This window comes from Gambusia affinis, linkage group LG16 (assembly GCF_019740435.1).
Source record: "Gambusia affinis linkage group LG16, SWU_Gaff_1.0, whole genome shotgun sequence".
Lineage (NCBI taxonomy): Eukaryota > Metazoa > Chordata > Actinopteri > Cyprinodontiformes > Poeciliidae > Gambusia > Gambusia affinis.
In genome coordinates, this window is record NC_057883.1 from 19,305,062 (window position 1) to 19,322,085 (window position 17,024).

The 17,024-nt window shown below is 40.0% G+C and overlaps 3 protein-coding genes across 5 annotated transcripts in view; 2 read left to right on the forward strand and 1 right to left on the reverse strand.

Moving 5' to 3' along the window:
• Positions 1-526: 526 nt before the first annotated feature.
• Positions 527-3,043, reverse strand: LOC122846286 (protein YIPF7-like). The gene is made up of 7 exons (XM_044143134.1): positions 2,979-3,043; positions 2,608-2,658; positions 2,275-2,387; positions 1,813-1,937; positions 1,403-1,548; positions 1,131-1,312; positions 527-1,028 (listed from the first exon to the last, which is right to left on the reverse strand). The coding sequence occupies exons 3-7, from the start codon at positions 2,364-2,366 to the stop codon at positions 866-868; spliced, it is 708 nt and encodes a 235-aa protein (XP_043999069.1). The 5' UTR covers positions 2,367-2,387; positions 2,608-2,658; positions 2,979-3,043; the 3' UTR covers positions 527-865.
• Positions 3,044-3,129: 86 nt separating this feature from the next.
• setd3 (SET domain containing 3, actin histidine methyltransferase) lies at positions 3,130-15,823 on the forward strand. 2 transcript variants are annotated; one of them, XM_044143132.1, is made up of 13 exons: positions 3,130-3,566; positions 5,060-5,198; positions 5,281-5,373; positions 5,456-5,604; positions 5,709-5,781; positions 6,234-6,490; positions 9,521-9,579; positions 9,698-9,812; positions 10,498-10,572; positions 10,784-10,950; positions 12,521-12,606; positions 13,397-13,557; positions 14,525-15,823. In XM_044143132.1, exons 2-13 carry the CDS (start codon positions 5,096-5,098, stop codon positions 14,951-14,953), a joined length of 1,767 nt encoding a protein of 588 aa, XP_043999067.1. In that variant the 5' UTR covers positions 3,130-3,566; positions 5,060-5,095; the 3' UTR covers positions 14,954-15,823. The 2 variants fall into 2 exon arrangements, with proteins under 2 accessions (XP_043999067.1, XP_043999068.1); XM_044143133.1 differs by lacking the exon at positions 3,130-3,566 and adding an exon at positions 3,570-3,594.
• Positions 15,824-16,486: 663 nt separating this feature from the next.
• bcl11ba (BAF chromatin remodeling complex subunit BCL11B a) overlaps positions 16,487-17,024 on the forward strand; it is a 52,220-nt gene continuing 51,682 nt past the window's right edge. For both annotated transcript variants that reach the window (XM_044142505.1, XM_044142508.1), the window contains exon 1: positions 16,487-16,621. The gene's annotated coding sequence lies outside the window, so the exon portion shown is untranslated. The remainder of the gene's footprint in view (positions 16,622-17,024) is intronic.

Sequence of the window (17,024 nt, forward strand, 5' to 3'; positions counted from 1 at the left end):
ATACTCACTGTTGCATTTATTTTCTGAATCTCAGCCTTTAAGAAACTCAATAGTCAATGTTTGTGATCAATACATTTTCTTATTGATCATACCAGGTTTTCTTTACACACCTCAATATCAGTGGTACCTTCACACATCTGGATCTCAACAAACAGATACTATTGCTCTATCAGTCTGGATACTATTTTTCATCCAAAGAAAGCTAAAATATTTCTCATTTTTGACTGACTCAAAGCTGTAAGGTCATGCAACACTTACACTTGCACAACAAAGTAAATGTGACAAGAACATTATTCAAATTAGTGATATTTCTGAAGCTAACTTGATTAAGCTGGAACATCTTCGCAAGAAACAACAGAAAACCGAAAATTCGACCTGCTTCCATATACTTTCCAAACACTGCTGCACATGCAAAGGGCGAAGAAAAAGCACGTTCTTTGTACACTCATGAACAGCTTAACTTCATCAATTTGTGGAAGCTTAGCGCCCCCTGCTGCAACAAAGAAGAGTGGCTGCTTTGGTGCTAGCTGAATGTTTGTACTGGGATTAATGGATTCTCATATTTGTATTGGCATATGTGTAGCCACTCTCTTAACTGTGCAGACATATAGAAAAAAAAATTACTGAGTATTTTTTTTCGGAACAGAAAACAAAACAAAAATCTTCACACTTATTTACTCCTGTGTTTGAGGGCAAATATCTAACAGCCTTCACACTTCCAAAGGCATTCATAAAATACAGGGATCATTTTATGAATGATCCCTGCATTCATTTTATGAATGCAGGGATCATTTGCATTCATGAATTTAATTTCCTTTAAATGGAAATTAAATTAAATTAGAAGTTGGATTTGATCAACTGGATGTTAAAAGACAGTGAGCAGTGTGAAAAGTCCATACAACAGAGCACAAGGGTAAAACACCAGCAGCTGCTGCTCCTGCATTGCCAGGGTGGAGATAAAGATCTTGGAGGCTGAGAAGCTGCACCAACAAATGGCCATCAGAGCCAGGACTGTTCCCACGATGCCTCTGAGAAAATAAAACCCATGAAAGTTAAAATACAAAAGTTCAGCTTTCATCCTCAAATGTCTAAATAAATCAAGTCTAAATAAAACTACTAGACTGCCTTACTGCAAGGAGTAGAAAACAGCAAACGCAGAGAGGACCACAATGGGTAGGAGGCAGTACCCCAGGACACTAGCCACACAGCCATAAGAAACTCCCAGGGGGCTCATCAGACTGAGCAGGATGTACATACCAATGCAGGCAATGGCACTGATCCCATATACATAACCAAAGTGAACTTTACCTGCCTGTGTTGAAAATGGTTGAGATGTTAGAACTACAACTCCGTTACAACGGTCCAAGTGCAGAGACCTTTGCATCACAAGAATCACACTCACCATCATTAAAGTGACGCCCAGAGCGATGGAGAAGAGGATAGGACCTGTCAGATCTGTCTCATTCATAATGCTGCCATCTGCAGGCTTCAAAGGGTTCAGAACTGTAAGGGTCTTCTGCCACATATGATCAAAATCAATTCCCAGTTCTGGAGAAATGCACACCGATTTCAGAAAATGTTGACCACAACACAGAAAACATAACTTTTTATAGTTATTTAGCAATTTGTCACTAGTTCCTGCCATTACATAGGTTTTATTTAGAGAATTAAGAATGTTGTTTTCAGTTGGGGTCACTTTCATCCAAATGAACCATTTTGAGCTCTATTGTCTTTGCAATTATGTATAAGTAAATCTGTTTAGTCAACTAGATTTGTGTTCATATGATCTAGATGCAAAACAATGCCTATTACCAACAAGAAGTGGAGGTTCCTCCTCTAGATACTCGGTTCCAGTGGAATGCATGGTTGGCTGGTAGATCTCTCCAGGGTAATGCTGTTCCATGTAAGGGTCTACGTTGTTTGCATTTTGTGCACTACTGGATAGTCATCATCATAAAAAACATCAGTTATTATATGTAAAGTATGTTTTGAAGTAAAACAAAAACCCAAAATTGATTTAACCTCTTTGAGTGTTGCACAAGGTTTCTTTTCAAGGTTATTTTGGTCCAAGAAATTCTGTTACTTTTTACATAATACTTAACTTGTTTAAAAGACTATAGATTTTAACAATGTGAGGCCAAAGTTTATAAAGCTGTTAGCTTTACGTATCGAAGAATGTGACTGAAGCATTAATCCCTGAATATCTTGGTTCTTCTGTGACTCTAGGTTAGATTAGCTCCAATAACCATCCAGATCGCCAACTAATGCACTTACTCAGTGTCGTAATAAGCCACAGCACGACCCTGGTCATCTATGTAATATCCTGTTTGGTAGAAGTCCTGGTCAAACTGCTTGAAGTCATCCATGCTGCAAAAGGCTGAGACAAACTACAAAAGATATGCATATGAGGCATTCATTTTTTATTTTTATTTTTTATTGTTTCTCTTTCCTCAATATGTTAACAATTCTCAGTAAACATACTGACAATTGCAAAATAGCCTCTTAAATTCAACTCTGTCAGATGTTATTGAGGCTGTATTAAGGTTGCTAAATATCAGAAAAGGCCAAAGTCCTCAGAACACAATTCTTTTCCTCTGAAAAACTCACCTGGAAGTCTATAAACACTCAAGTCGAGCACACGTTCTCCTCTCAGCTTCTCTGCAGAGATTCAGGACAGAAAACATGAAGGCCTGTGAGGTTAGACTATTAATAGCAGACTATATTTGGACAGTGTAATAATGGACTGACAACTGGTCAGTTTGCTCCCAGAAGCATTTTGTAAACGCTTGATTGGAGTATTTGTAGAGTAAAATATGCATTATTTGAATATAAATCAGTAAAAAATACATTCCATATATTTGCATTCAGCAAGTCTCAATACTAGCCCCTATGAACTGCACAAAAATGAGTAAGCATTCTAACTGAAAATCATACTAAATATTTTTGTTTTTATTATATATATGTGTACTTTCTTTTACCTTTTCCACACTGTAATAATGACAATATCTTAGTGGCAGTAGGCACATCTTTTTAGCTGTTTTATAATTTAGCCAATCACATTAGCAGACAAATTACCATTTATGGTGCAGTTTATTCTACTTAAAGCGACCATCCAATAGGAACGAGTAACGGGCGGGACTTTTAAAATGTACATGCAGTGTTGCGTTTCATGTATTTTGGAAACGGGTATGTAGAAAGAATTATATTCAGTTTCCTTCCGTCGAGTCTAGTTTATTGCTCTACAAAAACCAGTGAGGAAAGGGACTTATGTATAAACGCAAGAAAGGATTGAACATTTTCTTCCTGCCAGGGTTGCTAGTCTGAGGAAAGGGCAAAATATTCGAGTTTGCGCTCCAGCGAATGCAGCTTTCCAAGCAAGTTCAGCGTAGTTGCTTTACGAACCAATCAGAATGCTAGAAGCCCATCCTGTTTGACGTCGACCGTTTCAGTTGCTCCAATCAGAAGCTTAGCTTACTTTGGGCCCGAAACGCTGGTCCAATCAGAAACTCGGCTCGTTCAACGTTGGATCCGGATCAGAAAAGGAGCTGCTGCTGTCACTTCCACAGGTAGGACCGAGCAGAGTTAGCCATAACGGTTGGTGTCACGAAGTATTTTTTCAGCTGTGCAGGATTGCTCCATGTGCGAGTTTAAAGGTGTCCTGTGAGTTATATAGGCCACAATAAAGCATTTAAAGCTACGTTTGAGCGGCTCCCAACAGTTTGAAGCTAGGAGCTAGCTGGCTAACGGTCAGTGGATGAATGAACTGCGGGCGTTTCCCCTGACCTGCTGCGGGTTAGGACTCTCCTCTGACGGCGCTAATGTTGCCGTGGTGGCTGCACAAATTTGAAATCAGCTGGTGTTTAGTTGGGGATTCCTTGTTGGCTGAAAACAATCAGCTAACAGCGCTATTAGCTTCTTGCCTCCATGCTGGAAACTTCCTGCAGCTTTAAACACTCACCCATACTTCATTTACTAGGGTCTACAATCAAATAATGGACTTTTGAATAAAAAAGTCATTTTGAAATAGGTTAAAGAGATCTGAAACTCTATTGATTTGCATTTTGCAAAATTAGGGGGTGTTTTGAGATTTTTGCACAGCTTTGAGACATAAGATCTCTTGCATAAGATTGCATAACTATTTCTAGTTAAGTTTTCTTGTAAGCTATTTTGTGTCTGTCAAGAAATTTACATGCGTTTACAACCGTTCAGAGCTCAATAATGTTCCCCTAATTCACTTAGTTTACACACTAGGAACATTTGGAGTAGTGTGAAAAAATAGAAATTAAACACAAGATGTTTCATGTATTTTTATTAATAACTATCCATTCGATGATGCATGTCATTTGAGGGTTTTTTTTTGTCTCAACTTCTTCCTATTTAACAATGTTTTCATTCTTGCTCCAAAAACGTAAACTGATTATATCAATCCACCCAAAGTTTCAGGTAAAATTTTTATTCAGATTTGCGAACCTTTTCTATTAGTGACTGAATCGTCTAATAACAGAAACATCCTCTTTAACAACAATCCCTTTGGAACTTGTGTTGGAAAGATGCTGAGTTTTCACAAAGGTGATGCAACCCAATATGTTCAGACTACCTGGCTGCAAGGACTTGTTGCTGGCAACAGATTGGATGCACCTTTTCTGCCTTGCTCCTGGTTTTCCTACACAGATCTGTTCTGCACTATACAGGGTTGGATATGGTATATTAATTGCCCTGAGTTGCCCTTTTCCTTACTTCTTATGACTGTATCATAGCTTGGATTTCAATTCATGTCAAAATTACTTTATATATCTTAAAGCGAAATTAAATATTGTAACTCTTATCATCCAAGCATAATCAAAAAGTTGTTGTGCATAGTGATGCTGTGGTCAGGAAGATCTCTTCTAGCAGTCAGTCTTGCAAATAATCTGAAGAAGCCCTGTCTCCTCCCCCGTTTTTCAGTTATACAGTAATTACTGTTTTAGCTGTCCTTACGTTTTATTCTCCCAACAGTTTTTCTTGAACATGGTCTTGGATTTAAACAGACCTGTTAATGTGATGTTCTGCTGTGTGGCAGCGTCGTCTCCGGTTGTTCAGTTGTACATCCAGCACCATGGGAAAGAAGAGTCGGGTGAAGACCCAGAAGTCAGGCTCTGGAGCCAACACTGTGGTTTCCCCGAAGGAAATGATGAACCTCATCTCTGAACTGCTGCAGAGTATGTTCACCCTTTGATCTTTCACTCCTTTGCTCCTTAACAAACTGTTCAATCATAACCTTCAGAAACTTGTTTTTTCCAGAATGCAGTAGTGCAGCACCCTCTGCTGGTAAAGAGTGGGAGGAGTACATCCAGATCAGAGGTTTGGTGGAGAAGATCAGAAAGAAACAGAAGGGTCAGACTGGACACAACATCTCCTAAATGCATTTCTTTCCAGGTGATAAAATGTGACTGGTTTTCTGTTTTTGTGTGTTCAGGTTTGTCAATGGTGTTTGATGGCAACAGGGAGGACTACTTTCCTGATCTGATGTGCTGGGCTCAGGAGAACGGGGCATCCTGTGATGGCTTCACAGTGACCAATTTTGGTACTGAAGGGTACGGCCTGCGAGCCACCAGAGACATTAAGGTGTGAATTAAAAGACAATTTGTCATCTAAATGTTTAACCAGTAAAATAAAGGCAGAAGTTCCCCCTTTTGCTTATTCCAGAGTGTTTGTGTGTGTGTCTACAGGCAGAAGAGCTGTTCCTCTGGATTCCAAGGAAGATGTTGATGACTGTGGAATCAGCCCAAAACTCTCTGCTTGGTAAGAGTTAGAAGTACACTGGAGTAAACCTGCCACAATATGCAATTCATCAATTAATTGCATGATTAATGAGCTTGATCTTCTTTACACACATCAGGGCTCATTTATGAAATGCAGTTACATTTTTATTTAGGAGGTCAGGATACTGACTGCAAAATGCAGTAAAACGTCTTTAAGGAAGTTATTTTCAATGTGCAGTGCACAGCTGGGACAAAACATTAATTGAGGCCTGAGGGAATCTGCTCTTTTGTTTCCTCTTTTAGCAAATAGGAAATATTCTGCATTTATCTCTTTTAATATAAGCACTGCAAACATTCAAAAATGTCCATCGTAGCTGAGCTCAACAATTGTTTGTTCATGTTTTAAAAAATAAAATGCCTGATCCTTTTAGCATTTTCTAAATGTTTACCCCAGGCTGTTGATCTTATTGTTGATCTTACTGTGTGTCTCAGGTCCTCTGTACGGTCAGGACCGGATCATGCAGGCTATGGGCAACGTGACGCTGGCCCTGCACCTGCTGTGCGAGCGCGCCAGCCCCTCTTCATTCTGGCTGCCGTACATCCGCAGTCTGCCCCAGGAGTACGACACGCCGCTGTACTACCAGCAGGATGATGTTCAGCTGCTGCTGGGAACGCAGGCGGTGCAGGATGTCCTGAGCCAGTACAAGAACACTGCACGGCAGTACGCCTACTTCTACAAACTAGTGCAGGTACCCAGACAGCATCACTTCATCTATACACAGCTGAAGATTTATTTTGCTTTTGTAGTTTTGAACTGGTTGTTTTAAATTTGACTATACGAAATACATTCAGTTGATTTATCAGAAAACAAACAATAACATCCTGGAAGAAGGAAAACCATGAGCCATTTGTTAGACATTCAGGAAACCACTGCTGAATTATACAAAATGATTCTGAACGACTTTTGGAAATTTAGTTGGACAAAAAAAAACAAAAAAACTGGTCAATAATGTTGGCCATGAAGAAAGCGATGGGCTGGTGTGAAGACTGAGACCAAGGATTTGGTCTCAAATCCCTTTGGTCTGAGGATGACATTTATTTTGTCCTATAATACTCAACAGCCAGCAGGGGGAACCATAGGGCCTCTATTGAGCAACACATTTCATATCGGGACGCTACATTTGACTGATTTGTCGACAGGGTTGAAGATAAATTATGTTGGGATGTTTTTAATTTGTGTCTAAACCCCTCTATATCGTCCTCTTTAACATCCTGAAACTAAGCTCATTTTATTCTTTCATGCAGCCTTAAGACACATGCAGTGAATTTCTGATGAAATATCAGTTGACAGGCCCTGATAACAGATAGTGGAATATTAATAAGAAATTATGCTGTTGTTTTTTTTTTTTTGTTAATCTAAATTGGCTTTGATCAGAACTCTCCACAGCTTCTTTCTTTGAAGTTGTCCGCTTTGTCTTGTCGCAACAAAAGAGTTTCTGTTTTTCTCTGTCTGCTGTAAACTAAAACTTAAATGGCATCTATAAGATCTGTTTTTGAATACATTGTCCCTGATTTTAGGTAGAGTATTTGCTTCCTGGTCTTTGCCTTCAGAATGCTTTTTTTTTTCTTTTTTTTTTTTAGTAAAGTTTGATACTTCTATAATTTCTCTTTCCACCAGAGGGTAGTATTATGTTCTGAACTAGTCTTTACGTTTACCTATAAAGAATCCACAATGATTTGTGTTTAAACCACCACCTTTATGAAATCATCTTCTCTAATCTCAAATCTATGATGACAAAGTGATAAGAGTAGTACTCAGATCAATAAAATTATTTACAAAGAAGAAAAATATTGATTTACAGAGTTATTCTGCTCCTTTCATCTGTACTTAGTTGCTGCATGTTTGGCTGCCTATACATCCTCAAGTCTTTTTGAGGAGACTTGAGGAGCAGTACATCTGAACTTACTTTCGTCCCATGTTCTTTGCCAGACATCCTGAGCTCAGTCAAAATGAATGGGGATTGTTGAAGAATAGTAATTTTCAGATCACTTTAGAGAAATTCATTATGGTTTAAGTTGAGGCTCTTCCTCAGTCTTGGAAAAATCACCCCCAGAGCATAATGTTGCTTCCACCATGCTTCTCTGTCAGGGATGTAATTAGCAGAGGTTGAATGTGTTTTTCTCCTTGCATTTGGAATTGCTAATCATTTTAACCTTGGCTTCAGACTTGGCAAGTTTCCACTCTTGTACAAGACGTATAAATTTGGTTCCACTTTGCTCTCATTATTTTTTAAGGGAAACATTTACATATACAATATTATCACAAAAGAAGAAGACTAAGTTGAATTAGTGCAAATATGCATAGTGTTTATTGCAAGCTGAGTATCTGGGCACTTTGACTGTTAAGCCCATGGGGAAAAAATTGTTTATGTTGCAGCTTGGTTTCGAAAATAGTATTCTGTGGTAATGACCTGAAGACAAAGGTCAGAACTGTTTGTGTCCAGGATGTGTGGGGTCTGCAGAGATTTTTGGCTGGCCATTTTCTAATCCTAGACTTGTACAGAGATGGTCCTGTCCTGTTTTATGGCTGAGCCAAACCACACAGTGCTGGATGAAAACAGGACAGACTGAATGATGGTCTTGTAGAAAATTTCCAGCTGCTCATGTGGTGCTCACTTTTGACTTTGAGTATTTAGATGTGCAAAGCCACATGTTTCTGCAGTTAGTGGGATGTTAGCGATGGTCGTTCTGTCTGTGCACATTAACATGCATCAGTCTGTTCAGCCAGTCATTCACAGATCCAAAACGGTGGGCAGATATAGAGACAGAGCCAGGAGAAAGTGGGGTGGGGGAGCAAAAGAACGAGGTACATTCAGGTCAGTTCAATTCAAAGCCAAAGTGACAAGCTAATTTTCCAGCCCGGTCATCTGAGGAGGAGGAGGAAGAAGAAGGGGTTGAGAAAGGAGGAGCTGGGGACAAAACGAGGAGGGCAGAAACTGAATACTGTGTGTAAGAGTGTGTGTGATGCTCCATGTTCATGTCTACAGTAAAGTGTAGAAATATTCATATTTGTGTGTGTGTGTCTTTGTTCGGCTGGTGGTATCAAAGAGCATCATAACAATTAAAGGAGACCTTGACTAATTCAAACAAATAAGAGATTCTCAGTTATCTGACAAAAGTTTTCACTAAATATTTCAGAGAATACATATTTAGAGAATCTCCAGTTTGACTTTAACTTAAATCCAGAATTTCTCCTACATTAACTGTCAATGATCCTTAAAGAAAGATCAAAAGCGACTTAAGAAAACACCTTACTGGATGCTTTTCGCTTTCTTCCTGATCTTTATAAAAATCAGAACCATTTAGTAGCGGAATCTACATTTTTATTATCTGCATCAAACTAAGGCAGTGTAAGTGTGTCTGTTGGTCGGTGGCGCCTGTGGCTTTAAACGGAGAAACCAGTGACATTGGTGGACACACACACACTCTTCCAAAAACACACACACATATTCATGCCCAAATTGATGAGGCAGATTTATGACGGCTGCTGGCCACAACAAATTAAGTTGACAGTGATGTATGTGGGGGGTCGAGTGTCACGCTGCACCAACAGACCACACACACACTTTCACACACACACCAGTGGTGGCCCCCTACTCCCAGTTCTTCTTGTTAGGCTTCCCTGTCAGGCAGCCCCCCTCCAGCATGCCTGCATAATGAAATTTCTTGGGCTGATTTGTGTTTTTTTTTTTTTTTTTTTTCCTTTTCTGCATCCCCAGACTCATCCCGCCGCCAGCAAGCTGCCCCTGAAGGACAGCTTCACATTTGATGACTACAGGTCAGTGTGTGTTGTTAATGTAAACTGGAGCAAAACCACTTTTTAGATTCCTCACTGATCACTTCCTACTGTAAATGGGCAACATTTAATTCTTCCATGACTGTGTTGTGTACCACAGGTGGGCAGTGTCATCGGTAATGACACGCCAGAACCAGATCCCCACTGAGGACGGAAGCCGGGTCACCCTGGCACTTATCCCCCTGTGGGACATGTGTAACCACACAAATGGACTGGTATTTAAAACACACTTAGATCATTTTAACTGTAATAAAAATAGTTACAAATCCTTTTCATAGCACTGCAAAAAACCCACAAAATCCTACTATTTTCTTTTGGTCTAGTTCTTGATCTTGATCTTAATCTTGATGTCATTTTAGTCTGTCAATTTCCACAAGTTAATATTTTCCCCAGTTGTTTATAGGATTGAATGGATGGACAGGCAAATGGATGCATGGATGCATGGTGGATGAATAGATTTACAACATGAGGAAGACATAGACCAGTGAATAGATCAATGTATTTGTAGATGGATCAATTTAACCAATTCACAAAGCCAATCTAATCAAGTTGTTATATTTAGAAATGAGGATTTGATCCAACTATTGCACTTCTTTGCTCATGTCAAGTCTTGAATCAACATTAAAACTAAAATACATTTGTATTTTATACTTAAGCAAACAACTGACTGTAATAAGTCAAACACTGAACTCAATAGAAGGCTTGGGCTTAGATACTTCTTATTCACATCAACACATCCTAATTTTAGCTCCATGAATTAAATTCAGCCAGAGATGCATGTTATAATTACTAGTTCATGGATAAATACATTAGAGGAATGGGTCATTTGTGTCAGTTTAATTTAGTAGATTAAATTAAACTGACAAGTTCCAACAAATGGAACTTGTTGTTCTCTTCTAGATCACTACAGGCTACAACCTGGAGGATGATCGCTGTGAATGCGTGGCTCTGCAAGACTACAAGGAGAACGAACAGGTGAGGAGATTCATGCCAGCCTACGGTTTTTGTCCTGGTAATTAATCTAGAACAATGCACCACGATGACAAAGACAAAGGTTGAAGAAAATGAAATTTTTCCCATAAATTCCCCAGAATTTTTTTGTCTTTAATTATCAATACAATTCAGGGATCCTTTAGGTTAGGATAGAAGTGGCTGATGGATGACGCTGAATCTTCTCTTCTTGTAGATTTATATCTTCTACGGCACACGGTCCAACGCGGAGTTCGTCATCCACAACGGCTTCTTCTTCCAAGACAATGCCCACGACAGGGTGAAGATCAAACTGGGCGTCAGCAAGAGTGAACGTCTGTACGCCATGAAAGCCGAAGTCCTGGCACGAGCAGGCATCCCGGCGTAAGTTCTCCCCTTCTAGACCTGAAAAACCTGTAATATGGGTCACAGAAGGCTTCAGGCTCCCCGCTAGCTTCTTGTCAAACAGTTGATATTTCATCCAATTAGACCCCACTTTGCCATAACTGAAGCACATAACTTAAATGTTGCAGCAGATCCACTTTATTTCTCTCCTCCCACCCCAACGAGAGAAAAATTTGTCATCCGCCCCGATACTTTCATCACTGAGAAGCTTAATCATTTTATCATTAGCTCCATAATTTTATGCAGCATTCTCTACTCTGCATTTTTAATCAGAAGCCTTTAATCTCTTATTGATGACGCTCTGAATCTGAACAGTAGAAATTAAGTGAAACAATTCCCCTTGTTGCACCAGCCCTTTATTAAGCTGGTAGATTTGCTCGCAGATCATTTTTAAATTCAGCGTTGAGTAGCTGCTATCAGACTCCTCTTTCAACAAATCCTCACTTGTAGGATATTGTGGGAAGAAAAATAAGGTGCTCTGTTGAGCTGCAGGATGGAGCTTAGGGATGATTTACAAGAAATAGTGGGAATTGGTCAGGATCTGTTTAGTCTGTGTATAATCATCTTGGTTTCATCTCGGTTACAGATTTACACACATTGTTGGAAAACTTTAAACTGTACTTGAATAAAAATGTGTTTTTGCATTAGCACTTATAGCCTGGTCCCTCCCCACTCCCTGGAACTCAAAGAGCTGTGTGTCCATCTGGGCTGGCCAGACAGGGTTTGAAGTCAGCTGTTGATTGGTTAATTTGCTGCGGGGCGGGTACAGAGACAAGTCGTCTTCCAGATCTCTGTCAGAGGAGCGTTAGTTTCTCATTGTCTGCTGTTTTGACTGACTGACAAATCCCATTATAATCTTTTTTTTTTCAGTCTTGCACCGCTACATCAATCCACTTATTCAACTCCTGCTTCATTTTTCACTTGTTCATGAACAAGACCCCGACATACTTGAACTCCTCGTCTCCGACCCAGAGACAGGACTCTACCCTTTTCCTACTCAAGTCAAAACCATTGTCTCAGACTTGGAGATGGAAACAACCCTGCATTTTAAAATTATTTCACCCACTGTTACTTTTCTGCGTTCTCAGAGCAATCTGTCTACTAGATTCTCAGAGTAGTCGCTCCAACTAACCATACTAGCCGCTTCTTCCCCTCTTAAGGCTCACTTTGAACTTCATTCACTTATCTTTACTCTGTTTAGATGTTTTAAAGCTTTGAGTTGGCATGTCATTTTCTGCCATGTGAAGGGAGTGTTCTATTCAACTGATATGCCTAATAAAGTGGCCACTCAGTAATGTTTTTAAACATACCAAAGTAACCAAGATGTGTCAAGCATTAGTTGGAGGATGCAATAAGTTTGATCCACCATAATCCTTCAGGATTATTGCTGACAGACCTTCTGAGCTGCAGGCCATTGAAGGAGAGGACGACTCTGGACGTTGTGCTCATAATCACTGGTGTAAAGTGAAATCTTTCTCCTTTAGGGCCCTGGTGCTCTTTTGTGCTCATCCCAGGATTATGTTTTTGACTGATGTCGTTTTATTTTCAGCTCCTGTGTCTTTGCTCTACACTGTAACGAGCCCCCCATATCAGCTCAGCTCCTGGCCTTCCTGAGAGTCTTCTGTATGACAGAAGGTAAGAAAAACAGACACGCGCACAAACACGTTGTGAAATAACAGCTGCAGGCCATCACCCATCTAACCGACAGCCGCAAATCTGCTCGCAACCAATAAAATGCGCCTCATATTCCGCTGCTTCCCCGAGATCGTCTCTGAGCGACCGTTTCCTCTTCGAGAGACAGAGACAAGGCTGAAGAACAGTCGCAGGGGACGAGCAGCGCCAGTCCGTTCCCAGGTTGGTTAATTGATCAAGGCAGGCCACCAGATGTGTGGCAGGAGCAATCCACTGTGGGGTTTGCAATATTCCTCGGCATGTATGCAGAAAGGCAGTGATGTCATAAATCCCCTCTCGCACAAGGCCGCAGCCGCCTCCTTCATCGCAGGACTCATACTCCAGACCCTGGATGATATATTATTCACCTTTCTGCTTCATGTTAATTAAAAAAAAAAAAAAAACTTATGCGTTTGGAGCTGTCTGTGAGAGAGTATCATCCTCTGCATGGATATAAGCGTGCCAACACATCTTAGCAGATGTGACATGATGAAGAAGTGTGTTCGCACAACTGGGACACTGCTGTTTTCCTCTTTCATCTTCCAACAGCAGTTACCCAGCAATCGGGTCCAGAGGAATGAGCCCAGTGTGACAGATTTAAAATGGGATTATTCTCTGGAATTAGGAAGGAGTCGGTTTGCAAGATAGTTTTATTGTAGCTGCAGTTTACCTGGTGCTGCTGGCCTCTGAGTTAGACTGGGTTGGGTTGTTTTCTTGAATTAACAGGAAGTTGTGTCTTTTCTCCTATTTCCAGAGGAACTAAAGGACTACCTGCTTGGAGACGGAGCTATAAACAAGATCTTCACTCTGGGAAACAATGAGTTCCCTGTCAGCTGGAAGAATGAGATCAAACTGTGGACTTTCCTGGAGAACAGAGCTGCTCTCCTGTTGAAAACCTACAAGTCCACATCAGAGGTCAGTCAGCATGAGCTGATTTTAGATCCATAAATAATGATGCATACAGATTGGGTGATATGTTGGCCAAAAGCTAAGTTCTGAGACTTGAGAGGTTTTAAAGGATGAAAGAGAGTAGATATAGTTAATCAGTACAGAAGCACAGACAATACCTTTGTGTAAGAGAGAGATGGGATTAAACACTGAAAGACGGGGCCAATTACATTTCTTTGGAAGAACAATGTTAAGTTGTTAGCAGTAAGAGCTCAGCCTGGGAAGATGTCACATCTAAACAGGCCACACCAGGTGAATGACATAAACTTTAAAATTGAAACAACAGCAAATAATGCAATAATGCAGCAGAGCAAGGAGAAGCGCTCAGTCTGTCCTCCAGAAGCCTAAACTGCTGGCAGCATAACTAGAGACAGCTCACGTTGGAGATGGTGTCTGCAGTCACAGTTTTCCAAATAGTGTTTTGCAGAGAGGCCAAAACATGGAACCTGCAATAGAAAAGAACCGCAACTCTTCCATACAACACAGTCAAATGTCTCACAAGTAAAACTAATTACATCTTTGCATATTGTGGGTTTTTTTCTCCGTGTGACCTGAGAGCCAAGTTGAAAGTTAACTTGGAACATTCTGTCACCACCTGCTGCGTTTGGCCTTAAGCTCGCCCGCCTGCAGCTCTTTAAAACCTTGCAGTAGAGCGTACCGCCTGCAGGTTTTAAAGAAGTCTTAAAGAAGATAAAACTTCACTTCATTTATATGGAAACAAACCAAAACTAAATTCTACTTCAGCCTTAGCCAGGAACTCCTTGTTGGAACAAATGGTGAGTTTGTCCAGTCAGGTTTACTTGTTGATTACCCATGAAGTTCAGAAACCTCACCTGGAGAAGGTACTTTTGATCATTCAGATCAGTTTTCATAAATTGAATATGGGAAATTGAATTGATAATTGAGTTAATCCTGTTCCTGTCCGGTCTTCCAGGACGACCGGTCTTTTTTGGAGAAACCAGATCTCTCTCTCCACTCCCGTTTGGCCGTCCAGCTCCGCCTGGCCGAGAAGGAGATCCTGGAGAAAGTGTTAGCTAGTGGTCGGGACAAACGACTCCACTTCCAGAAGAAATTGGAGGAAGGCGCTCCGTTGCCACACTTTGAGGAGAGCGACATCGCTCTGTTGGAAAACAGTGACACAGATGCAAAGCTTCCCATTATCCTGCGCAAGTTGGAGGAAGTGGAGGAAGGAGATGGGCTCCAGGTGGAGGAGCCTCTGCTGAATGGGGAGAAAGTTAGCTTTGGAACGGAGAAGATTCAGCAGGTCAGCAGAGATGTTGCTTCAGAGCGGATGGGTCAGACACAAGCACCTGAACTAAGTGCCAATCGAACTGAAGACATCCCCAAAGAAAACAGTGAATAACTCGGCCCCCTCACTGCCACAGCTCATTCTATTTATTTATTTTGAGTCTCTAAACGGATAAGAAATGTAGAAGCTGTCAAAAAACAAAGAACCATATGTTCATCCAGCGTGACTTCCTGCTGAACTCTCTAAGCCTTGTTTCAGGAGAGGTTCAGATTAAAATCCACTTTGGTTTCAGTTTGAAACATTAAGAAAGTCATGAGAAGATTGTCAGAGGTGAAAAAAACCAAGGTGGCTTGTTATCTTATGTGGATGTTATTTTTACAGAGCAAGAACCTCTCCTGTTTAGCAATTTAGCTGCTTTATCACAGCGGTTTGGCTCTGTGTGTATGTGGTTTTTGTTTTCAGTTGACAATCATTGCCTGGTTGTTTATGAGCGACCACCATCACTGCCCTTCCTAGTTTCATTTGTTGACAGTTGTTTCAGACTGAAATGGAAGATATACTTCATGGGACGTCTGTTTTAAAACTTTTTGAATGTATCAAGTGTAAAGTTGCAGTGGTGATCCAATAGGAATGATCACTGTATTTTCTTTTTCATAAAGCCATAAACAGCACTGATGATTCAGTGAGAAACAGAAATGTGTTCTGTTGTTTTCCCCGTTGGAAGTTTGCTTTTTCTCATTTCAGCATGATGCTTAAAAAACACAAAGAAACACTGTTCTGTTTATCTTATGTTTTGTGTTCATTGTTAAAGTGAGAAAGATAATCCTCTGTGTGAAGACATGATAGGCCACAACAATAATCTGAGGAAAAAGGTAAAGAGACTGAGATGGTTTACCATGTCCTTAAAATTGTGTGGATTTATACACAGCTGGGTCTGTTTGACACATTACAATATTAAAGAGCATAAATGCCAAAGATAATGTACACTTGTGGTAAATAGTGTTTTTTTTTTTGTTTGTTTGTTTTTTTATCTAACCTCAAATGTGCAAAAAAGGCAAATTACATGCTGTAAATCCTTTTTCCACAAAGATGAAGCCTAATAGAAAAATAAAATATCTGGGTGCCTCAACTGTAATCCTGGTAAGTAAAAATAAGCACAACAGTAAAATAGATGCTAACAATGATGAGAAAAAAATCAAATTGTCCACTTGAATTCTCTAAAAATTGTTTTTCTTATTGGTAATTTCGACATTTTCATGGCCAAAATCACTGAATTAACACATTGCCTGCTGAAATACTGGAAAGACCGGGGTGAGGCAGTGCAATGCAATGCTTTGCCTCACCTAAAGGGGCGCAGTATCACACAAGTGTATGAAGCTGGCAATTGGCGCATGCCCATTTCCATGTCTTTATATCGTCAATGTTACTTGTTTAATTACACATTTTCCATCTATGTTCGCGTTCCACGGTCTGCTTTATATATTTAATAAATGCGTGTGACATACTTAGTCTTTCTGATCGGCTATAATTGCGGTCACCATGATGCGCATGATGAGGCAGAAAGTACCGTGACTTACTGACAGGGGACAGTGCTGAGCTCCATAGAGACAAAACGAGCAACAGGTGTTCTACTTATTGAAATCTTTCAAAGCCATTCTGCCAGATTTTTTTTTAAATGAAAGAAAACTAGAAACACAAACGCTTTTTGTTTTGTTTATTTATGTAAAAAAACAATGACGAGATATTCGTGGAGAAGGTGCATGGACGTCGTATAAAATAAAGGTAAGATACACGACTTTCAATTTTAATCTGGAAAGAGAGGTCACCCAAAGAAAACATGATTTTTTTTTTTAAAGCGTGACCTTGTTAAATATTCTTTTATATTTCTTGGTATTTGCTATTATATTGTTAAGCTTTATGTGAGGGTTCTCATGTTTTATGACAGTACTAGTAGAACCCAGAGCACTTCAACTATAAATCAACAATCTGTTTTCATGCAATTTTAAAACTTATTTAGATGACTATGACATTACATGTAACTTAATTTCAGCGGATAATGCTATTGATTATTTTATCAAATCCCAAAAGACGTGTAGTATTCCGAAAGAGCAAGATCCAGTCCAGATATCCAAAGATTAAACTGTCATTTTTTTTATTCCTCAACTGTTTTCTTACCTTTTCTTCT

What these genes read in the sequence shown, in the direction of transcription:
- setd3 (XM_044143132.1), top strand. Translation starts at nt 5,096, where the DNA reads ATGGGAAAGAAGAGTCGGGTGAAGACCCAGAAGTCAGGCTCTGGAGCC. An exon ending in TTCACATTTGATGACTACAG is followed by an intron (nt 9,580 to 9,697) that starts GTCAGTGTGTGT and finishes TGTGTACCACAG; the next exon opens with GTGGGCAGTGTCATCGGTAA. An exon ending in GCACGAGCAGGCATCCCGGC is followed by an intron (nt 10,951 to 12,520) that starts GTAAGTTCTCCC and finishes TTTTATTTTCAG; the next exon opens with CTCCTGTGTCTTTGCTCTAC.
- LOC122846286 (XM_044143134.1), bottom strand. Translation starts at nt 2,366, where the DNA reads ATGGATGACTTCAAGCAGTTTGACCAGGACTTCTACCAAACAGGATAT. An exon ending in GGAACCTCCACTTCTTGTTG is followed by an intron (nt 1,549 to 1,812) that starts GTAATAGGCATT and finishes GCATTTCTCCAG; the next exon opens with AACTGGGAATTGATTTTGAT. An exon ending in TGGGCGTCACTTTAATGATG is followed by an intron (nt 1,313 to 1,402) that starts GTGAGTGTGATT and finishes TTTTCAACACAG; the next exon opens with GCAGGTAAAGTTCACTTTGG.